Genomic DNA, 24,849 nt, shown 5'->3' on the forward strand with positions numbered 1-24,849 from the left:
CATCCAAACACCTAGGAAAAAGCTTCAACAAAGCCTCAACAGCATCAGAAGATAGGGAAATTCAGCAATACAATGTATCTTAAATTGTTTGGATATACTGGAGATAATTGCTATAGATTCTCCATTCACTCTACACCAAAGAGGAGTAGACCCAGGAGAAGCGATGTGCAATAAAGTTCTCCATCGCACACTTACCATTTCTTCTGGAGTGTAATACTCAGATGCAATCTTCATAGCAGGCAGGTCGAGAGACTGTGCCTGGTTTCGTAGGTTCTCTCTGATGTGCTGTAGCTCCTTCTCCCAAGAGCAATCAGCATTACCTCCTGATTCTAACCGAAAGGATTTTTTCTTCTCCCCATCAATCTCTTCGTCATACTTGGAAAGCACATTCTTATGTTTCAGCTGGAAAACAGAGTGGAAATAAAAGCATGAGTCACAATCCTTTCAAGCGTGGGATGGAACATGGGCTTTACTATATAAAACAAGCATTTACAATGCAATAGGTCTTACAATTTCTTGAGTTAGAGCTACTGGCACTGTAAATTAATATCTGGACTTTTCTTGCCACATAAATCGGTCAACCCTGCATCATAATTTTGTCTTTTCTTGACATATAATTCCAGTGGCCCAGCATTTAACTAAAACACTTCCATTTACCTTCTTCCTCTATCCTAAACCATATACAATTATCATATAAACCTTTATCAGAAATAAACTTTTGGCATTAGAGTGTAATGCTCAAAACACCATAACAAAAAAATAATTTTGGACGGATTGGAAGGTGAAAGGAAAGAGGGATTCGGGAGTAAAGATGGAGAGAACAAGTGGCATAGTAAGTGTCATGGGCTCTGGAGTAAGAAAGTAAAATGGTTGACTTCCAGTTTTGGTAGAAAAATACAGCAGTAATTAGAGTTGAGTGAGGTCCATAGGTCTCTGGGCCCCAGTGCCACTGCATCTGTTGCTCCACTGATAACTAGGTCTCAGGAGAGAAAACTGATGGGGCAGAAAAAGAGATGTGAAAGGAGTTCAACATACAAAAGGAAGAAAGAAAAGGGGGTCGCAAAGAAATAAAAGGAAGAAGGGAAAGAAAGAAAGAAAATGAAAACACAACTAAGAAGAAACAGGACAAACGTGTGAGACAAACGAAAAAAGGGAAGGAAGCTAGCGAACAAAAGATAAAGAGGAAAAAATAATGAAAGACGTGTGAAAAGAAAGAGGAAAATTAACACTAGAAAAAAAATGAAAGAAGGTGAGAAAAACAAGCAGCGAAGGAACCAGAGCAGGTATATACTGACACGTTTCCTACAAACCAGAATGGGAAAACCAAGTAACTTGTGCTACCACATACAGAAGGGAAAAAGGGGGCTTTATAGTAAAACATGAATCGACAGATAAGGATTCGAAAAACACCAGAGAAAGGAAGGAAGAAAGATCTTTAAAAAAAAAAAGAAAAAAAAAAGTGAAAGGACGCTTTGAGTCAAAGGAAAGAACAAATAAAAAAAAAACTAAGAAAGAATGAAGGGAAGAGAGAAAATAAGTGAAAGAATGAACGCCTGAAGAAAAGAGGAACTAAACAAGGAAAGAAATAATCACGTTTTTGCAACTTTGAAAGAGGAGGTAGCAAGAGGAAGACAGAAATAAAAAAGGGAGAGGAGTAGAAATAAAAGTTGAAAGAAAGAGCAAAACTGTTAATGCGTGGATTTTAAGAGCTGGAAAGAGAAAAGTGTGGGGGGTAGAAAGAAAACATTGAGAGTAAACAGAGTAAAGGAAAAAACAGAGTGAGATAGGTGATACTGACTCTCCCAAATAAAGATGGCGGCTAAGTATAGATTTAAATGGCTCCCCCACGTCCTCAAACAGAAGTATTAGTGAGGAACAACAGGGGGCACAGCAGAACAGCAGGAGGTGCATAGTTGTTTGTGAACCCCAATAAAGCAATATTGGGGTTCTTCAGATCAGGATTGGTGTATAGACAGAGCTGTGTCCCGGCCCAACAGAAAGGCAGCAGGTGAAGAATGAGAAACAGAGCGCCAAATAATTCCTGGTATTGGGATAATGGGGTGCTGCAGGTTAGGGTTGAGGTACACTCAGAGTTGTATGTGGGCTGCAGTACTGGAATAGTAATGGGCACACAATATCAGAAGTGAGGTATGTTATTGGAGCTATGTGTGAAACCTAGTATTGCCGTGCAGGTTTTGCCGAGTGTTAGCCTGGAGCTACCCTGGTAAAGCTGCGAGTGGGGCCCAGCGTAGGAGTGGCAGTGACTCTGAGCCACAAAAGCAAGGAGTCCTCCTGAAGGGCATGCATGTGAGCTTTAGTAATGAGAAAAAATGTGCACTACATTTTAGAATTCATGGATTCTGGCATAGCTGTGGTGCTTCCCATCAACACTGGCGCTGGATGTTAGACTTGAGGTGCACTGGCTGAGCTGTATTTTGTACTTTTGGGTCCAGTGTTGGCTTGGCAGTGGGACTGAAAATTAATGGGAAAGGAAGCGACCTCGCTGGAGTAGAACTGATGTGCACTGATGGTGCTGAGCCAGAGGTCCTAGTATTCGCACAGCAGAGTGTACTGACTGTACAAATTGAGGTACTCTGGCAGACCGCATGTGTGGGCTTCCGGGCACTGGCACGGCTGAGGGCTTGGAGTGTGTGAACTGAGGTGCACTGATGGAGCTGTGCCCGAGGTCCGGGTACTGGAGCAGCAGAGTGTTCTGACTGCAAGAACTGAGGTGCTGTGGCAGACAGCGCGTGTGGGGTTACTGGCACGGCTGAGGGCTTGGAGTGTGTGAAATGAGTTGCACTCATGGAGCTGCACCTGAGGTCCCAGTACTGGAGCACAGAGTGTACTGACTGAAAGAACTGAGGTGCTCTGGCAGACAGTGTGTTAGGGGCTCCTGGCACTGGCACGGCTGAGGGCTTGGAGTGTGAACTGAGGCGCACTGATGGAGCTGCAAGAGGGATTCCAGTATAGAGCAGGAGTGGGCAGTCTAAGTATTGCAGAGACCTGGTAGAGCTGCTGCCTAGGCTATAAGCAATTACAAGCAATCCACCGCCCTTGCTCCCAGCACCCAGACAGGCACACTTGGTAAAGAAAATTCAAGCCAAGGAAGGGTGTGAGCCAGACAGCTGAGAGAGGGTACAGAGAGCCCACAAAGACCAAATGTGACCAAGATAACAGTCTGCTTTATAGCCTTGTTTACAACTAAGCACAGAGGAAGAATGCCTTGCAAATGAAAAGGGAAGCTTTCCTGGACAGGCAGGAAGCAAAGTAAAAAAAAAAAAGGCCCCATCCAGACCAGATAAACAGGACAAAGCGTAATTATACAATAGGTGGTCACTGCTCCCACACAGAGGGAGGAGGGACAAAGAAGCTTTACAGACCACTAGAAAGCAATGATTTCTAGAGGGCAGTAGTCCTATAAGGTGTTTTTCTAACCAATGGGAACATCCAAGTGATGTTTTAATCGAAGTCCATTTAAGTCAAGATCACTTCAAATGTCAGGAGGAGCATCAGGATATAAGGTAAGATGCCTATAATAAGAGGAAACAAAGTAAACAAAGTAAATCTCAATCATCATTAGTCTGCCAGTTCAAATAAAATAGCTGGGTGGTCAAGACTTGGGCTGTTGATGAGATCCATGAAACCTTACAGGCAATGGAATGCAAGCAAAAATGCCTTATCATCCAAACTATATTTTACCCTTGGCAGTCAGTACTACATATGATTGGTCTGAAGTGCCTGAAAGGTCTGATAATCGCTCAGTCTAATCGATAACTCTTCATCATAGAAACCAACAAATATATTTTTTGAAAGCCAATTCATCTACATCCACCGAATTCTGCAGTCTACTTCTTGACAGATTGGTTTTAAAATCTATACTACTCAAAATGTGTTTAATATTCCTAGTTGCACATAATAACTAGGATTACTGTCCCCGAACAGGATTAGAAATTGCATATGGTATTTATAAATAAATAATGTCTGTAGCCTACAGATATGCAAATAAAGTGTTTACTCGCATATGAAACAGCTGCACTTTTCTCACTCTCTCACTTTTAGTTGTTTCCTCCGGAACGCATCTGCTCCCTCCTCAGGGCTGTAGTGGGCAACCACTGATAAGGTGTTGGAAAGGTTCAGCAGATGTTCCCTTGCACAAGGTTGATTGACTGCAGCCTCACTTAAACAGCAAGCACCTGCAGTAACAAGCACTTACTGCCAACACGTTCAACTTTCTTCACTCTTCCCTCACTTGGCTGTTCCCTCAGAACACCTCCACCCCTGCCTGAAATTTGCAAGGGGGGGGGGGGAGGTCACTACAGTAGTAAAGAGGGTGAGCAGGTGACCCCTGAGGTAAGGATGCTTGTGATTAGTTGCAGTATTACTTAAACAGTAAAACTCAAAGAAATGGAATAGCAATAGCAGCACACAATACATGTGAAGTGATCAAAGTACATGGCCGGTGTGCTGTCAAGCCAGAAGGCAGGTGGGGCTGACTGTCACAAAATCTAAATCACTTTACGACTACATCAAATGTCCTCCTGGTGGCACTATTTTAAAAAGGAGAAAGCAGCAAGAGCAGCAAACTGCCTTATTATCTAACCATGTTATCTATAAATCCCTGTGGGGGCTCAGTCCATCATGAAAGATCAAAAACTTAAAAACCTCAAAGTATTAAAACAATACTTGTCAAGACATACAGGATAATGAGGCCAGGCCTATTACTAACCAAGTTCTTCAACTTAATCATGATGAAATAAGGGTAGCAACTGAGTTCAAAGTCTGGAAAACCAAAACGTCCTTTGCAGGACATACAAACAGTGGCCATATCTCGAAACAGTTTACCTGGAACAGGACACCAAGACTTTCTGGGTTGTGACCATTCTGATTTCAGGCTCCTTCAAACTCAAGGGCAGCTGCCTAAACTGTATAGCTTTGTGGGATTATTAGAATCCTTCTATGAAACATCAACTGCAGGATGAAATGCAGCCTCCCTTAGCATTCAATACCAAACTCTGGGAAGTTCAATCTACAACATGTTAACTGACCCAGTATCAAGGACCCAGGTAGCCTTTGCTGTATGGAGTGAGTCTCAGGTGTGGGGTTAAAATCAATTACCTGCAAATAAAAACCATAGATGGGAATGTGAAGCAGACGTCAAAGGAAGAATAAGAAAAAGTAGGTCAGATGGTTCACCAGCATCCAAGGACACAGCATGAGCATTGTTTACATCGGACAGGCACTTCTGGACCCAAATTTTGCAAATATTTCATATGAATATTGCCTATTTGCCACCATCCGCAAATCATGGAAAGGCTTGGTAATTAATCCAGTACACAAAAGGGGACCAAAAATGAGCCAGAAACTATCAGTTCATAACCCCTCTTGATGCAGAGGTGAGTAGCTTCACTATTCACGGAAAATCTACAACATGCTCAGAGTAAAGGCTGTGCGTCTTGGTTTCACTCAGGATTTAGGCACAATAGTGGCACCATGGAGAATATAATGTAACAAGTACTGCTTGACAACATGTACAGGGTTAAACTATCTTCATGCCTTGCTTTACAGACTATAATACTACCATAAAGAGAATAGACAGACGTATCTTGCTGGAATTACCCCTAGTTTCTTCCACATACATAGAACCTTTTCAATCAGCCTTTGCACCAGTACACATGGGTACAGCTAAAGCTGAGCAACGCCACCTGACACAATTTCAGTGCTAACAAAGGGCTGAAACAATGTTGCAGTCTCAGATCTCTGCTATTCGTTCTATGCATATCTGTATCTGATTCTGGCCACCAGCGGTTGCCCCAAACAGACCAGTCTGTTCCAAATACCAGAATCTCTGTCTTTTCTGCTCATTTTTAGCCAGTTCTGGCTCATCCCTCTGTTACCTTCCCTCATACAATTATGGAACCTATCAGCAACCTCCTACCAGTCCCTACTAATGGACATAATAAGCTGCTTATCATCTGCATATTAAGAGACTTGTAAACCGTATAAATGAACCACTTTCACCAGGGGTGCTACATATAAATTTAAGAGGGTCAGGCTAAGCGATGACCCCCTGAGGAACACCACGAGGGAGTTCTAAAGGGGCAGCTCTATAGTCCCCTCAGCTCAGAACAATGGATCTCTCATACAGATAACTTTCTTGTCTTCAGAAAACTACTCAAGAGTTGGATCTTTCCTTCATAACCACCTTTTTCAAACAACTATGAACTGCATATGCCTATGTGGATAAATATTTTTTTCAGATCATATGTATATTTCTATTTATTTATAGTTTCTTTGGAAAATATGTATTGCTACTATGTCATAACAATAAAATACACACACACTCTTTAAACCTGTCTGACTAAGTATTTTTTACCCATGATTCTAATTATGTAGTGTGTGTGTGTGTGTGTGTATATATATATGTATGTATGTGTGTATGTTGTTTCTGTGCTTGGCATGTTCGTTGATCATTGCATGGCTCCTGGGTGGGTTGTTATACTAGATATCTATGAATTCCTGCTCTCATCTTATCACACTTATCTACTCATCACTCTTATGTCATGTCTCTATCAAACTATCCTCCATTCTCACTCTGACTCATCCCAAATCCCTTCTACCACTTTCATCTCCTAAATATCTCTGCTTAAGCTCTTCCCTCCACTTCCACATCTAACTCACCAAACCTCACTCTACCTCTGTGACCTCCCACACAACCCTACTAAATTCTCCTGCATTCATCTCACCCTCCTACTATGCTCTCCCTAACCCTTCCACATACTCTTCCCCCTCCGCCCCCCTTTACTCATCCCAAGCCTTTGGGTTGAGTAAATGAAGGATATATTCCCAATTAACACTTCTGGATTTCTTTCCTCCTCCACCCCTCCATTACTCCAGTCAATCTAACTAACAAACTCTCATATCTGCGGCTCAGATTAACTCATAATAATACTAAAACTGTACTCATTATCTAACAATACTAATCCATCACTAATTCTTGTTGGGTTCCAGAGTAGCGTGCTACTCATCGAAAAGCGCTTCGACGCCTCGTCAGGGGTAGTAAGCGCTATATAAATACGATTACAATACAATACAATACAATACAATACAATACAATACAATACAAGAAGGACTCCAAAATACTTAGTGCAGCATCACTCACCCCTGCCTGTTGTAGTCACTATCTGGCTCCCCCGACCAGGTCTGTGCCACGGGGGACACTGTGTAAGACACTTCTGGCCTGTTGTGGAGGCCTGGCACGCAAGCTGTTCCCAAAAGGGCAGAGGCGGCAGACTGCAGGTGGCCAAATGTACAATGAGCAGGCCACACAGAATCTCAGGCCTGGGCCTGGTAACTCATGGCCCACCAGTAAGGATGTGGCCCCTGGGCGCTTCCTTGCCTAGTTTCAGGCAAGATCAGTTGTGCGTCATGCGCATGGCCCCAGTTTCAGCCCTCAGAGTGCTATCGCCTTCAATTCAGGCTGTGGGCTTCCAGGAAGAGGCAGTAGGGGAAGCAAAAGGATTCAGTCACGAGTGTGTGCCACAGAGATGGGGAATGCTCAACTCTCACATAGAGGCATTCACCTTTTCGGTCTTCTGAAGAACCTGTAGCCGATGCAGCTGTAGCCAGGGGGACGGGGTGGCCCTTTCTAGGGTCCCGTCACGCACTGCAGGTTGGCCAGATACTTAACATCGCCCCGGGCAGTCCACAATTGCCTCTTGGCAGCTGCAATGTTGGTCCACGGTCCCAACAGTGTCTCCAGGCAGTCTAGTGTCACCCCTGTGGCGACGATGTCCCAGCGATGTCACCTCCAGTGTTCTCGTTGCTGAGTGAAGTGCAGCTTTGCTTTGTGCTTAGACGTCAAGTTTATTATTATTATTTTATTTTTTTTTAACTCAAGCAAAAAAACATATTGAGAGGAAGAATTGACTTTTAAAAACTTTAAAACCTAATTTATGTGGGAAACGTCGAATTTCTGCAAATTTGCTCAAATCAACAAAACTATGCAACTTGACTGATGTCAAAGTTGTAAATCGCACAATTCCATTAGCATGGGAAATTACTCAACATGGTACTTATCTTCTGTAATGCTTTTTCTGGTAGAGGTTTCTCACCATCAACACTGTGTTCCTAGCTGCCATCACTTCAGCACAGCAGGTGGTTTAGCTTCAGGCTTTGTGCATTCATCCTCCATACATCAGCTTTTTCACAGACAAGCTGGTTCTGCATATCAGGTCATCTTTTCTCCTGAAAGTTGGGATGCCATTCCACATAGCCAATCCATCACTCTGACGGAGTTCTATGCTCCACTTCACTCCTCTAAGGAGGAGAGGCTCCATCGCTTGAATCCAGAGAGCACCCAGCTTCTAAACCTGATCACACCAAAGGTCTTCGGGTCGAGGATCAGCACTTTGTGGGATTTGCAGGAGCGAAAATTGCAAAGCTTTGCAGAAGCATACAATCTCACGCTGGCTCGCTCTCTGCATTAAGATCTGTTACTCGGTGGAGAAGAAGCCCATTCCACCAGGGATAATGCTGCTACTGTTAACACGCAGCGCCGCCATCCCTGAAGTCTGCTAGGAAGCCCTCCATACACTCACAAAGAATTATTGTCTGGACAGTCAAGTCCTCAGAGAGGGGCTCTTTGACCACTCGGTCCTGCAGGCCTTTCTGGTTCGAGTCAATTCAGACCCACCACCAATAGGAACCACTTTGGAGTCCATTCAAAAGGCAAGGAATCTGTGGTTAAAAGTCTATCAGAAAAGACAAGTAACTAACCTTGGGTAACACCTTTTCTATCTAACTGCAGACTTCTCACCTTGTGAATTTCTTCAGGTGCCAGACTGAATCCAGAAAACGTTTCAGAAATTCCCTTGGCAGTCAACAGGCAGCATCATGCTGCTCTGTGTCAGATCTGTCCATTCTGGATATGGAGTTATAGACCCCATTCCACGAAGCCAAGTAAGATTGGGCTTCATGTGGCCCTCCTGCTGTAACATAAGATCCTCCTGAGGGGGCAGATGGATAGAAGGACAAATGCTCATGGCTAGAAGTTCAGGGTAATGCACTCTCCTCACCCATTCTGGAGCCACAAGAATGACTTGGCCCAGGTCTCTTCAACTTCTTCAGCACTATGGGCAGGAGAGGGAGTGGCAAAAAGGCATTCAGAAGACTACCTACAATGTTGGGGGAAGGCATTTCAGAGGGATGACTGCCTCAAGAACGTCAAAGCACAAAGTTTTAACAAAGCGTCCTCTGTGCAGTGGTGGAATAGGTCTGGCCAGGGTACCCCCATCGCTAGAGGATGCCCTGCACCACCTCGAAGTGTAAATGGCAGTCATTATCCACTAGGCAACGTTGACTGAGTTTTTCCACCCTGACATTTAAAAAGCCCGAATCCCAGGTGGTGAGCCATCAGGGCGATGCCCAGAGCGTTAAGCCACTTCCAGGGAAGCAAGGTCTCCTGGTAGAGAACCCACGACCCAACAATGCCATGCTCATTGTAATAGCACATAGCAGTTCCATTGCCCATGAAAATCTGCAACTGCTCCCCTTTGGTCAGGAGGAACATCTTCTGAGCCAAGCAAATCATCCGCAACTCCAACAAGTTGATGTGGAGAACAGATTCCTCTACACCTCTTTCAGGTCACATCCCCAACAACTGTTAGCTCTAGGCGTTGCAGGGAGAGGGGTGTGATGCCAGTCCAATTGCAGTCAAGCAACCACCACCGCATATCTTTCGTAGTCTCCTTCAACATCTGGAATCTGATAGGACTGTTTTTGTGCCGTGCCCACTCACACTTTGGATCCCTCTCCAGAGCTTGCAGGAGCCACCTGGCATGGTCCACAAACAGGATGTATGAGGTCAGGAGGCCCAGAAATCTTAGTGCCACTTTCACCGAGGTCAAAGGCTGAAACATCAGGGTCATAGCCCAAATGTATTGTAATCATAGAGGTACAGGAATAGCTCCGAAAAGCACCATATCCAGTATGACTCCAATGAAGGCTACTCTCTGCGAAGGAACGAGATGGGACTTTGGCAGATTGATGGAAAACCCAAACAATATCAACATGACGTTTGTCACCTGGAGGTGCTTACGACTGAACTAAGCTTGTTGTCAAGTAGGCTGTCATCGAGGCACGGGAAAGCTGTATTTCCAATCTACGCGGATGAGCTGCAACCATTATCATCTTTATTAACATCAGGCAAGGTCAAAAAGAACAAAGTGCTAGCAGCCTACCTAGAACCGCAAGTAACGCTTGTGGACAGCAGGACAGGAATGTGCAAATATGCATCCTAAAGGTCTAGCAATAGCATCCAGTCTCCTGGATCCAAGGAAGACAGGAATTGGGGCAGGGTGAGTATCTTGAACTTGTTCTTCTGGAGAAAGATGTTCAAGAGGTGAAGGTCTAGGATGAGCAGCCATCCTTTTTCACCACCAGAAAGTAAGAGGAGTAGCAAGCAGTTCTGATCTTTAGTGCTGGCAAATTCCCTTTTGCTCCCTTGGCCAAGGGAGGCTGAACCTCTCTGTGGAGAATGGACAAGTGGCCCTCTGGTTGGTGTTGTGATGAAGGTGGCATGTCTTGGAGGCAGGGTAGGGAATATTGATGTTGCATGATCTGGAGCACTCAGGGGAGGGGCTCGGGTCTAGGTAGTGAGTTGTACCTGAATGTTGTCAGCCGGCTCCCTGGACTTGCACCCAAAATGGTTGGGTGGCCGACTGCTGCTGAGGCAGGTATCAATGTGGTCTCTGCTGATATCCCCTTCAAAAACCTCTAAAGGGGTGAGTTGGGGGAACAGCGAGCGGCCCACAAGTGGTGGGCTTGCTCGCTTTAAACTGCTTGACGGCAGTCAGTCTACACTCCGAAACAGTTCCAGCCATCAAAAGGCATGTCCATAAGGGACTGCTGCATGTCTGATGAAAAGCCCATGGAGCAAATCCAAGTTTAAGCATCACATTGGTCCAGCCTGCCATACCCAGATGGTCTGTTGTGTCCAGACCAGAATGGATAGTGTATTTCACCATGTCTTGACTGTCAAGGATTAAACCAGGAGTCTCCAATCGTTTCAATAATAGGAGCAACTTGTGCTCAATGAAAATCATCTTGAGCTAGCAACATTATTAATGATCACATCAGACAAGATTATATTGATGGGCACACTATACAAGATTACTGGCAGTGGTCATCTCAGTGCAGGGTTGTCAGAAGTGATCACTTCAGTGCATATGGCAGGGTTACCAGAAGGAATGCCTTTACATTGGCGATACATATGCCATATCTGCAATGCCATGGCATCAATGTAACCATTTATTAATAAGTGTCCCCAAAAGCCACATAGATTATCATTACATTCCAGCTTAAAATATTTTGGAAATTCAATCTTTTTTCTCCAGACTTAAGCTTATGAGGTCTGAAATGAAAATGTCACTTACCCAGTGTACATCTGTTCGTGGCATCAGTCGCTGAAGATTCACATGTTGTGCATAGCCCGCCATCTGGTGTTGGGTCGGAGTGTTACAAGTTGTTTTTCTTCGAAGAAGTCTTTCGAGTCACGGGACCGAGTGACTCCTCCTTTTGTCTCCATTGCGCATGGGCGTCGACTCCATCTTCGATTGTTTTCCCCGCAGAGGGTGAGGTAGGAGTTGTGTTGTAGTAATAGTGCCCATGCAATGGAGTGACTAAGTATGTACCTATTTAAGGTTTAAATAATATATTTACAAATGTACAAAGCTTAAGCTAACTTCCGAACTGCTACAGGCTCCCGGGGAGGCGGGTGGGCACATGTGAATCTTCAGCGACTGATGCCACGAACAGATGTACACTGGGTAAGTGACATTTTCAGTTCGATGGCATCTGTCGCTGTAGATACACATGTTGTGCATAGACTAGTAAGCAGTTATCTCCCCAAAAGCGGTGGCTCAGCCTGTAGGAGTGGAAGTAGTTTGAAATAAGGTTCTTAACACGGCTTGACCTACTGTGGCTTGTTGCGCGGATAGCACGTCTACACAGTAGTGCTTGGTGAACGTGTGAGGCGTAGACCATGTGGCTGCCTTACATATTTCGTGCATTGGAATATTTCCTAGAAAGGCCATGGTGGCACCTTTCTTTCTGGTTGAGTGTGCCCTTGGTGTAATGGGCAGCCGTCGTTTTGCTTTAAGGTAGCAGATTTGGATGCACTTAACTATCCATCTGGCTATACCTTGTTTTGATATTGGGTTTCCTGCATGAGGTTTTTGGAATGCAATAAATAGCTGTTTAGTTTTTCTGATGTTCTTTGTTCTGTCAATGTAGTACATTAATGCTCTTTTGACATCTAATGTATGTAGTGCCCTCTCAGCTACGGAATCTGGCTGTGGGAAGAATACTGGTAGTTCTACCGTTTGATTTAGGTGGAATGGTGAAATAACCTTCGGTAAAAATTTAGGATTAGTCCTTAGGACTACCTTATTTTTGTGTAGTTGGATAAAAGGTTCTTGTATTGTAAACGCCTGAATTTCACTTACTCTTCTTATGTGATGGCGATGAGAAATGCAACTTTCCAGGTTAGGAATTGTATTTCGCAAGAATGCATAGGTTCAAAGGGTGGACCCATGAGTCTTGTTAAGACGATGTTGAGGTTCCATGAAGGAACGGGTGGTGTCCTTGGTGGTATAATTCTTTTGAGGCCTTCCATAAACGCTTTAATGACAGGTATCCTAAATAGTGAAGTTGAATGGGTAATCTGCAGGTATGCAGATATTGCTGCAAGGTGTATTTTAATGGAAGAGAAGGCCAGGTTCGATTTTTGTAAGTGTAGTAAGTAGCCCACTACATCCTTTGGAAATGCGTGTAATGGTTGAATTTGATTCTGATGGCAGTAGCAAACAAACCTTTTCCATTTGCTTGCATAGCAGTGTCTAGTGGATGATCTTCTAGCTTGCTTTATGACTTCCATACATTCTTGTGTGAGGTTTAAGTGTCCGAATTCTAGGATTTCAGGAGCCAGATTGCTAGATTCAGCGATGCTCGGTTTGGATGCCTGATCTGTTTGTGTTGTGTTAACAGATCTGGCCTGTTGGGCAACTTGACGTGGGGTACTACTGATAGGTCTAGCAGGGTTGTGTACCAAGGTTGCCTTGCCCATGTTGGTGCTATCAGTATGAGTTTGAGTTTGTTTTGACTCAATTTGTTTACTAGATATGGAAGGAGAGGGAGAGGGGGAAAAGCGTACGCAAATATCCCTGACCAGTTCATCCATAGGGCATTGCCTTGAGACTGCCTGTGTGGGTATCTGGATGCGAAGTTTTGGCATTTTGCGTTCTCCTTTGTTGCAAATAAGTCTATTTGAGGTGTTCCCCAAAGTTTGAAGTAAGTGTTTAGAATTTGGGGGTGAATTTCCCATTCGTGGACCTGTTGGTGCTCTCGAGAGAGATTGTCTGCAAGTTGATTGTGGATCCCTGGAATAAACTGTGCTATTAGGCGAACGTGGTTGTGAATTGCCCAGCGCCATATCTTTTGTGCTAGAAGGCTCAGCTGCGGTGAGTGTGTCCCCCCCTGTTTGTTTAGATAATACATTGTTGTCATGTTGTCTGTTTTGACAAGAATGTACTTGTGAGTTATGATTGTTTGGAATACTTTTAGTGCTTGAAAAACTGCTAGCAGTTCCAGGTGATTTATGTGCAGTTTTGTTTGATGTACGTCCCATTGTCCTTGTATGCTGTGTTGATCGAGGTGTGCTCCCCACCCAGTCATGGAAGCATCTGTCGTTATTACGTATTGTGGCACTGGGTCTTGGAAAGGCCGCCCTTTGTTTAAATTTATGCTGTTCCACCATAGAAGCGAGAGGTATGTTTGGCGGTCTATCAACACCAGATCTAGAAGGTGACCCTGTGCTTGTGACCATTGTGATGCTAGGCACTATTGTAAGGGCCTCATGTGCAGTCTTGCGTTCGGGACAATGGCTATGCATGAGGACATCATGCCTAGGAGTTGTAATATCATTTTTGCTTGTATTCTCTGTGTTGGATACATGCGTTGTATGATCTTGTTGAAATTTTGAATTCTCTGTGGACTTGGAGTGGCTAATCCTTTTGTTGTGTCTATTATGGCTCCTAGGTATTGTTGTACTTTGCACGGCAGAATGTGTGATTTTGCATAGTTGATGGTGAAACAGAGTTTGTAGAGGGTTTGTATGACCTGATGTGTGGTGTGAGCACCTTGTCAGTGAGTTGGTCTTGATTAGCCAGTCGTCTAGATACGGGAATACGTGTATCTGCTGCCTTCTGATGTGTGCAGCCACCACTGCTAGACATTTTGTAAAGACTCTTGGCGCGGTTGTTAAACCAAACGGCAATACTTTGAATTGGTAATGTATTCCTTTGAATACAAACCTGAGGTATTTCCTGTGCGACTGATGTATTAGTATGTGGAAATACGCGTCTTTGAGATCTAAGGTTGTCATGTAGTCCTGTTGTTTTAGCAATGGTAACACCTCTTGTAGCGTGACCATGTGAAAGTGTTCTGATTTGATGTAGGTGTTTAGTGTTCTGAGGTCTAGGATTGGTCTCAGTGTTTTGTCCTTTTTTGGTATTAGGAAGTACAGTGAATAAACTCCTGTGTTTATTTGTGTTTCTGGTACTAGTTCTATTGCGTTCTTTTGCAATAATGCTTGAACTTCTGTTTCCAGAAGGTCTGAATGTTGTTTTGATAAATTCTGTGCTTTTGGTGGTATGTTTGGAGGGATTTGTAGAAATTCTATGCAATAACCATGTTGGATAATTGCTAAGACCCAAGTGTCTGTAGTTATTTCCTCCCATGCTTGGTAATACTGACCTATTCTTCCCCCCACTGGTGTTGTGTGGAGGGGATGAGTGACATGTGAGTCACTGCTTGGTTGTAGGGGTTTTGGGGCTTTGAAATTTTCCCCTATTCCTAGGGAATTGTCCTCTGTATTGGCCCCGAAAGCCTCCCCTCTGGTACTGTCCCTGGTAGCTGGACGGTGTTGTCTGTGAGGTGCTGGCTTGTGTGGCCTGACCCCGAAACCCCCCTCTAAAGGTTGTCTTGCGGAAGGTGCTGTAAGTGCCTCTGCTCTGCGGGGAGTAGAGTGCGCCCATGGCTTTAGCAGTGTCAGTGTCCTTTTTCAGTTTCTCAATTGCCGTGTCCACCTCTGGTCCGAACAGTTGTTTTTCATTGAATGGCATATTGAGCACTGCCTGCTGTATCTCTGGTTTAAAACCAGACGTTCGTAGCCATGCGTGCCTTCTTATAGTCACAGATGTGTTAATTGTTCTCGCAGCTGTGTCCGCTGCGTCCATAGAGGAGCGTATCTGATTATTAGATATGTTCTGTCCTTCCTCAACCACCTGCTTCGCCCTCTTTTGCAGTTCCTTGGGTAGATGCTCAATGAGGTGTTGCATCTCGTCCCAATGGGCTCGGTCATAGCGCGCAAGTAGTGCTTGGGAGTTAGCGATGCGCCACTGGTTTGCAGCCTGTACTGCGACTCTCTTTCCGGCTGCATCGAACTTGCGGCTCTCGTTATCTGAGGGTGGTGCATCCTCAGATGTGTGGGAGTTGGCTCTCTTGCGAGCTGCTCCTACTACGACGGAATCTGGTGGCAGCTGTGTGGTGATGAAAGCAGGGTCTGTGGGAGGTGCTTTATATTTCTTTTCCACCCTTGGTGTTATTGCCCTACTCTTGACCGGCTCCTTGAAGATTTCCTTTGCGTGCCGAAGCATTCCTGGGAGCATAGGCAAGCTTTGGTAGGAGCTGTGGGTGGAGGAGAGGGTGTTGAATAAGAAGTCATCCTCAACTGGTTCTGAGTGGAGGTTTACGTTGTGGAACTCTGCCGCTCTAGCCACCACTTGTGAATAAGCCGTGCTGTCTTCTGGTGGTGAGGGCTTTGTGGGATACGCCTCAGGACTGTTGTCAGACACTGGGGCGTCGTATAAGTCCCAAGCGTCTTGGTCCTGGTCACCTTGGCTCGCGGTGGTGTGAGCCGGGGAATGTGATGGAGTTTGTGCTGGTGAAACGTTAGTTACAGGTGGAGGAGAGGGTGGCGGAGTTACCTTTTTCACCATTTTTGTTTGTGGTGCTTGGTCTGTTTGAAACTCCAGTCTCCTTTTTCGCCTAATTGGGGGAAGGGTGCTTATTTTCCCTGTTCCTTCCTGTATGAAAATACGTTTCTGCGTATGGTCCACTTCGGTGGATTGCAACTCTTCCTCAAATCTATGCTTTCGCATCTGAGAGGACAGTGATTGCTCCTCTGAATAGGAACCGGTAACTGGGTCGGTTGCGGCTCGTTTTGGCACCGAAACCCTGTCTGTACTCTTTTTCGGCTCCGAGGTGACTTTTTTCTTTTTTGGAGTCGAAACCTCTCGGCGTCGATCTTCCTCAGTGCCAATGTCTCGGCGTTGAGCCGTTTCGGCACCGCTGTCTCGGCGTCGATCTTTTTCAGCAGCACTGTCTCGGTCCCGAGCAGGCTGCGTGCCGGTGTCTCGATCGGAGTCGGACGATCTCGGCACTGTTTCGGCCTTTTTCGGTGCCGACGGTCGGTCACCGAATTTATGGGTCGAGCCATGGCCTGGTGGCAGTGGCGTCCCCTGGGCCTTGTCACTTTTCTTGTGTGTTGTCTTCGACGTCTTACTCACAGTTCTTTGATCGTCGAATTCCTCGGAGTCCGATTCGTGGATCGAGAAGGCTTCTTCCTCCTCTTGTTCCTCGAACTCTCGGTGTGCTGTCGGCGTGGACGCAATCTGAAGTCTTCTGGCTCGACGGTCACGGAGTGTCTTTCGGGACCGGAACGCACAACAGGCCTCGCAAGTCTCTTCACTGTGCTCAGGCGACAGGCACAGGTTACAGACCAAATGTTGGTCTGAATACGGGTATTTGTTGTGGCATTTGGGACAGAAACGAAACGGGGTCCGTTCCATCTGCGTCGCTTGACACGCTGTCGGGCCGATTAGGCCCCGACGGGGGAATCGAAAGCTACCCCGAAGGGCACCGGAGCTCTTCAAACTTCGATGCGGTGTCGATTCTATCCAAGCCGATCCCGAACGCAACAATACCGACGTAATCTTCCGATAGTTAGCTAACTTTCCGTTCCGAAACTCGGAGCGACAGGAACACGTCCGAACCCGATGGCGGAAAGAAAACAATAGAAGATGGAGTCGACGCCCATGCGCAATGGAGACAAAAGGAGGAGTCACTCGGTCCCGTGACTCGAAAGACTTTTTCGAAGAAAAACAACTTGTAACACTCCGACCCAACACCAGATGGCGGGCTATGCACAACATGTGTATCTACAGCGACAGATGCCATCGAACATACATTTATGTCTCGGATGCAAATTTTAATTTTGGTATACATATGTTAATTCAGCCAATCAAAATCTTCAAACTTAGTAAACTGCACAAAGGAAAGCTACTTCTAGGTAGCTGGAGAGCTACCTCATTAGAGAAGCCTGGATTAGATGTTGGAGGTTTTGTCCAACTTCTTCCAGGGCAGCTGCCAATATGTCTGCCAACCTGTCCCACTACCTGTACGAATACTGTCCAAGAAAGCACAAAGTATTAACCTAACATAAGGCAAGGCTGGCATGTTTGTGTTTAGCTAAGCTGCCCAACCTTTAAGACTCCCAATCAAGAAAGGGAGTTAGGAGTGGAGGCGCTGGAATTTGGGGTGGGGGTAGGACTGAGGACAGATCTGGAATTCAGGTGGCAGCTGGAGAATGCCTATACCACCAAGCTGTCCAATGGGCAATTTTCAAAAGAACATCAAATCTCTGGGTTCAGGCCTATGTCATCTTGCTTCTTGCTTTTTTACTGAAGAGCAACATCCTGTTTTGCCCAGGTGCCCATGTCAACCAACTCCTCATTAAAGGGTAATGGGGATTCTGCAGGAGTAGTTGTAGGTTTACAGATTGCTATTAGCACGTTGGTTTTGACCTCCTGCATTTGTAAGGCAAGGGCTGAGACTGCTGTGCACCCGCTCACGGTGGCGAAGAATGTGGAGTCTTCCAAAGCCATGAGGTTTGGCAAGGATAAGCCAATGTCCGGGGATGTGTCCAACCCAATGGCATCCTGAAGGTCCTTAAAAATGTTGCATGCTGCCCTCTTCACAAAAATCCTAATCATCATCCTACTCACAGTAATGACTGGTATCTGGGTGTGAATAGGCATAATGATATAGGGCAGGTGTTAGCTTTTAACCTTCCAAATCCAATAAGACTTTCGGGTCCAGAGGAGAGGCTCGGGCTGGGGGCACTGTGTTATACAGTTAACAGTGTCATATGTTGCGATGAGGCTGGAATCAGCGGCGCTACTGTAAAAGAGCCAACCTTGGTGGAAGGTGTAGTTGAGCAGTCAGCGCTGGTAAGGATCCACCAACATACTTCCGAAAGACTGCCACCTCAAATTTGTGGGACCTGAAGGCGCTCCAAAAGGGGACGGTGGGGTAATAAACATATCAGCTACTTGCACTTTCAGCTGACGCATCTCATCTGCTGTGTCTGCACGCCGGATAGTAATGAAGTCGAGACAAAGAGCCAGTACTACACTTCATGCAGCATCTCTGCAGCCATAGAGGCACCTGGGAAATCACACCACTCAAGGATGAGGCAGTGGCGGGGCGTTTTTTGTACTACCTGGATCTCAATGCAGAGTAATCTCAAGATCGGCTTCAGAAGTGAGAGCTCATCTGCACCCTCTACTTCACCTGGAACTGCTTCCATGATTTCTTCTGGAGTTCAGTGACAGAAAGCTTCCAACAGGACACACAATTTTGTGTCGTGCAAGGCACCAAACGCAGACTTTGTGGGCATCTGTCACCAACAGATGTCGGAGACCGTCACAACACGACTTACAATCTTTTGGTTTGGGGCCTATATCTGCACACTATAGGCGAAATTTAGGCCGAATAACAAAGTTTTCCTCAACAAAAATGTCTGTTAGAAAGGAATACAGATCGCTCCAGCTCCGTATTGGAAGAAGTAAAAATAAATGTGTGGAGTTGGCACATTAACTGGGCCCCCAACATCACTCTGGAGGTGATGGATCCAATGAGTAAACATATGATGTCACTTATAGTCATGGGAGGGTAGTGCTGAAAGGTGTTTTCCAGATACAGTCTAAGGACAAGGTAAGGAATCTGTGGACAAAAGTCTCTAACAGAAATTCTTATCCTATTTGGTTAGAGTTGGGTTAAATATAAAACAAAAGTGTTTAAAAGCTTAAAAGTCTCTAAGAGGGAAGCAGTGCCCCAGAAGTTCTCACCTGAGTGTGTCAGCCCTTACAAAGAACAAGAAACAGAATTGTGTACCTTCTTGACTTTGTTCCTTTACAATCATGTTGTGTAGCATCACCCAAGCACCACAAAAAAGCTAAGTTTTGTGAAAAGTGCCTCTAAGTCAAACAGGGCTCTCCCTATTGCCAGTGGAACTTCCCCTGCATAGACTGCCATATTCCGTTTGCCTGATTTGCGCCACATGACACTCCCAAGTACAGGATGTCTTGCACTCTAGAAGCTATGGTTTTAGAAAAAGGGTTATCGTCAGTTGTCTTGAACTGGCAAGAGAAACCAATCATCAAAACAATGCAAGCATAAAGTCGCTCTTCTCCTGAAGTGAACAGCTAACATTAGCTTTGTTATTTGAGTAAATCTAGTCGATTTTCTGTGCTTTTCATTTTGTGAGGCTAGATTCTGCACTGTTAATGCTTGCAACTAACTGGTTCCCTGGGAGAGATTACAGCAGCGAGGAAGGCTACCTTACAAGATAAGAATTGCAAGAATTGCACATCACAAGAATGTAATGGGTTAAGAGGTGGACCCATCAGTCTTGTTAAGACTACATTCAAATTCTAGGCCACCATTGAGTTCTTGGCAGAATCATCCATTTAGTTTCCCCCATCAAGGCCTGGACTACAGGTATCCTGAATTTCATAAACACACTATTTAAAGAAGCAGGCCTTTTGCAGTTTCACTCCCACATTTTGCACCCACCTCGACTACCAGGTACTGGTAAAATGACTCGGGAATGCCCTGAACCATGATAACCAGGACTCAATGCAGGTGTCCTGACCCTGAAAAGGGTGCCTGTTTAATTGCGTTGAACCAAAATGGCATAGCCTAACTTACTTGTAAATCCCGACTATATGGTACCAGGCGTTCCCAGGGTCTAAGTTAGAGTGTCCTCTCAAAGCATGCATCACTTGTTGCACCATCCTGAGATGGAGAAGGTAAAACATGGCTCTTAATATGCCTCTATAGACTAAAGGGGCAGTTTTGCACTGCAAACTCAACTTTGAGATTTAATGTAACGGCAAAGTCCAATCATCTCTTTTTAATATATACATGTCAACCCTAAGTGTAGGAAGTTGGCTCTGTATGTGCTATTTCAAAGTAAGGAATAGCATGCACAGAGTCCAAGGGTTCCCCTTAGAGGTAAGATAGTGGCAAAAAGAGATAATACTAATGCTCTATTTTGTGGTAGTGTGGTCGAGCAGTAGGCTTATCAAAGGAGTAGTGTTAAGCATTTGTTGTACATACACACAGGCAATAAATGAGGAACACACACTCAGAGACAAATCCAGCCAATATGTTTTGTTATAGAAAAATATATTTTCTTAGTTTATTTTAAGAACCACAGGTTCAAATTCTACATGTAATATCTCATTTGAAAGGTATTGCAGGTAAGTACTTTAGGAACTTTGAATAATTACAGTAGCATTTATACTTTTTACATAAAACACAAATAGCTGTTTTAAAAGTGGACACAGTGCAATTTTCACAGTTCCTGGGGGAGGTAAAGTATTGTTATTTTTAACAGGTAAGTAAGTCACTTACAGGTCTCAGTTTTGGGTCCAAGGTAGCCCACCGTTGGGGGTTCAGAGCAACCCCAAAGTTACCACACCAGCAGCTCAGGGCCGGTCAGGTGCAGAGGTCAAAGAGGTGCCCAAAACACATAGGCTTCAATGGAGAGAAGGGGGTGCCCCGGTTCCAGTCTGCCAGCAGGTAAGTACCCGCGTCCTCGGAGGGCAGACCAGGGGGGTTTTGTAGGGCACGGGGGGACACAAGTCCACACAGAAAGTACACCCTCAGCAGCGCGGGGCGGCCGGGTGCAGTGTGCAAACAAGCGTCGGGTTCTCTGTAGGTTTCAATGGGAGACCAAGGGGTCTTTTCAGCGGTGCAGGCAGGCAAGGGGGGGGGCTCATCGGGGTAGCCACCACCTGGGCAAGGGAGAGGGCCTCCTGGGGGTCACTCCTGCACAGAAGTTCCGATCCTTCAGGTGCTGGGGGCTGCGGGTGCAGGGTCTTTTCCAGCTGTCGGGAAATTAGGTTCAGGCAGTCGCGGTCAGGGGGAGCCTCGGGATTCCCTCTGCAGGCGTCACTGTGGGGGCTCAGGGGGGACAACTTTGGTTACTCGCGGTCTCGGAGTCGCCGGAGGGTCCTCCCTGAGGTGTTGGTTCTCCACCAGTTGGGGTCGCCGGGTGCAGTGTTGCAAGTCTCACGCTTCTTGCGGGGATTTGCAGGGGTCTTTAAATCTGCTCCTCTGTAACAAAGTTGCAGTTCTTTTGGAGGAGTGCCGCTGTCCTCGGGAGTTTCTTGTCTTTCTTGAAGCAGGGCAGTCCTCTGAGGATTCAGAGGTCGCTGGTCCTTGGGAAAGCGTCGCTGGAGCAGGTTTCTTTGGAAGGCAGGAGACAGGCTGGTAGGTCTGGGGCCAAAGCAGTTGGTGTCTTCTTTTCTTCCTCTGCAGGGGTCTTTCAGCTCAGCAGTCCTCTTCTTCTTGTAAGTTGCAGGAATCTAAATCTTTAGGGCCAGGGAAGCCCTTAAATACTAAATTTAAGGGCGTGTTTAGGTCTGGGGGGTTAGTAGCCAATGGCTACTAGCCCTGAGGGTGAGTACACCCTCTTTGTGCCTCCTCCCAAGGGGAGGGGGGCACATCCCTAATCCTATTGGGGGAATCCTCCATCTGCAAGATGGAGGATTTCTAAAAGTTAGAGTCACTTCAGCTCAGGACACCTTAGGGGCTGTCCTGACTGGCCAGTGACTCCTCCTTGTTGTTCTCATTATTTTCTCCGGCCTTGCCGCCAAAAGTGGGGGCCGTGGCCGGAGGGGGCGGGCAACTCCACTAGCTGGAGTGTCCTGCGGTGCTGGAACAAAGGGGTGAGCCTTTGAGGCTCACCGCCAGGTGTTACAGCTCTTTCCTGGGGGAGGTGTTATCATCTTCACCCAGTGCAGGCTTTGTTACTGGCCTCAGAGTGACAAAGGCACTCTCCCCATGGGGCCAGCAACATGTCTCCAGTGTGGCAGGCTGCTGGAACCAGTCAGCCTACACAGATAGTTGGATACAGTTTCAGGGGGCACCTCTAAGGTGCCCTCTGGGGTGTGTTTCACAATAAAATGTACACTGGCATCAGTGTGCATTTATTGTGCTGAGAAGTTTGATACCAAACTTCCCAGTTTTCAGTGTAGCCATTATGGTGCTGTGGAGTTCGTGTTTGACAACCTCCCAGACCATATACTCTTTATGGCTACCCTGCACTTACAATGTCTAAGGTTTGGCTTAGACACTGTAGGGGCACAGTGCTCATGCACTGGTGCCCTCACCTATGGTATAGTGCACCCTGCCTTAGGGCTGTAAGGCCTGCTAGAGGGGTGACTTATCTATACTTGCATAGGCAGTGAGAGGCTGGCATGGCACCCTGAGGGGAGTGCCATGTCGACTTACTCATTTTGTTCTCACCAGCACACACAAGCTGGCAAGCAGTGTGTCTGTGCTGAGTGAGGGGTCTCCAGGGTGGCATAAGACATGCTGCAGCCCTTAGAGACCTTCCCTGGCATCAGGGCCCTTGGTACCAGAGGTGCCAGTTACAAGGGACTTACCTGGATGCCAGGGTGTGCCAATTGTGGATACAAAAGTACAGGTTAGGGAAAGAACCCCCCCCCCCCCTAAACGAAAGAGGATGAGACTAACCTTTCCCAAGAGAGTCTTCATTTTCTAAGTGGAAGAACCTGGAAAGGCCATCTGCATTGGCATGGGCAGTCCCAGGTCTGTGTTCCACTATAAGTCCATTCCCTGTAGGGAGATGGACCACCTCAACAGTTTTGGATTTTCACCTTTCATTTGCATCAGCCATCTGAGAGGTCTGTGGTCAGTTTGAACTACAAAGTGAGTACAAAAGAGGTATGGTCTCAGCTTCTTCAGGGACCAAACCACAGCAAAGGCCTCCCTCTCAATGGCACTCCAACGCTGCTCCCTGGGGAGTAACCTCCTGCTAATGAAAGCAACAGGCTGGTCAAGGCCATCATCATTTGTTTGGGACAAAACTGCCCCTATCCCATGTTCAGAGGCATCTGTTTGCACAATGAATTGCTTGGAGTAATCTGGAGCTTTTAGAACTGGTGCTGTGCACATAGCTTGTTTCAGGGTGTCAAAGGCCTGTTGGCATTCTACAGTCCAGTTTACTTTCTTGGGCATTTTCTTGGAGGTGAGTTCTGTGAGGGCTGTCACAATGGATCCATATCCCTTCACAAACCTCCTATAGTACCCAGTCAAGCCAAGGAATGCCCTGACTTGAGTCTGGGTTTTTGGAGCTACCCAGTCCAGAATAGTCTGGATCTTAGGCTGGAGTGGCTGAACTTGGCCTCCACCTACAAGGTGTCCCAAGTAAACCACAGTTCCCTGCCCTATCTGGCATTTGGATGCCTTGATAGTGAGGCCTGCTGATTGCAGAGCCTTCAAAACCTTCTTCAGGTGGACCAGGTGATCCTGCCAGGTGGAGCTGAAGACAGCAATATCATCAAGATAAGCTGCACTAAAGGATTCCAACCCAGCAAGGACTTGATTCACCAACCTTTGGAAGGTGGCAGGGGCATTCTTTAAACCAAAGGGCATAACAGTAAACTGATAATGCCCATCAGGTGTGGAGAATGATGTTTTCTCTTTTGCTCCAGGTGCCATTTTGATTTGCCAGTACCCTGCTGTTAAGTCAAAGGTACTTAAGAATTTGGCAGCACCTAATTTATCAATCAGCTCATCAGCTCTAGGAATGGGATGGGCATCTGTCTTGGTGACAGAATTAAGACCTCTGTAGTCCACACAAAACCTCATCTCTCTCTTTCCATCTTTGGTGTGAGGTTTGGGGACTAAGACCACTGGGCTAGCCCAGGGGCTGTCAGAGTGCTCAATTACTCCCAATTCCAGCATCTTGTGGACTTCCACCTTGATGCTTTCCTTAACTTGATCAGACTGTCTGAAGATTTTGTTTTTGACAGGCATGCTGTCTCGTGTGTCCACATCATGGGTACACAGGTGTGTCTGACCAGGGGTCAAGGAAAAGAGCTCAGCAAACTGTTGCAGGACCTTCCTACAATCAGATTGCTGTTGGCCAGAGAGGGTGTCTGAATAGATCACTCCATCCACTGAGCCATCTTTAGGGTCTGATGAGAGGAGATCAGGGAGAGGCTCTCTCAGCTTCCTGGTCCTCATCTGTTACCATCAACAGATTCACCTCAGCCCTATCATGGAAGAGTTTTAGGCGGTTTACATGGATCACCCTCTTGGGGCTCCTGCTTGTGCCTAGGTCCACCAGGTAGGTGACCTGACTCTTCTTTTCCAGGATTGGGTAAGGGCCACTCCATCTGTCCTGAAGTGCCCTGGGAGCCACAGGCTCCAAAACCCAGACTTTCTGCCCTGGTTGAAATTCAACCATTGCAGCCTTTTGGTCATACCAAAACTTCTGGAGCTGTTGGCTGGCCTCAAGGTTTTTACTTGCCTTTTCCATGTACTCTTCCATCCTTGAGCGAAGGCCAAGTACATAGTCCACTATGTCTTGTTTAGGCTCATGAAGAGGTCTCTCTCAGCCTTCTTTAA

At 46.1% G+C, this 24,849-nt stretch overlaps 1 protein-coding gene across 1 annotated transcript in view; it reads right to left on the reverse strand.

Moving 5' to 3' along the window:
* Positions 1-24,849, reverse strand: part of SART1 (spliceosome associated factor 1, recruiter of U4/U6.U5 tri-snRNP) — a 748,174-nt gene that overhangs the window by 547,621 nt on the left and 175,704 nt on the right. Inside the window, exon 9 of the mRNA XM_069207847.1 lies at positions 196-402. Within this exon, the coding sequence (XP_069063948.1) occupies positions 196-402 (207 nt within the window). The remainder of the gene's footprint in view (positions 1-195; positions 403-24,849) is intronic.

Source organism: Pleurodeles waltl, chromosome 9 (assembly GCF_031143425.1).
Source record: "Pleurodeles waltl isolate 20211129_DDA chromosome 9, aPleWal1.hap1.20221129, whole genome shotgun sequence".
NCBI classification, from domain to species: Eukaryota; Metazoa; Chordata; class Amphibia; order Caudata; family Salamandridae; genus Pleurodeles; species Pleurodeles waltl.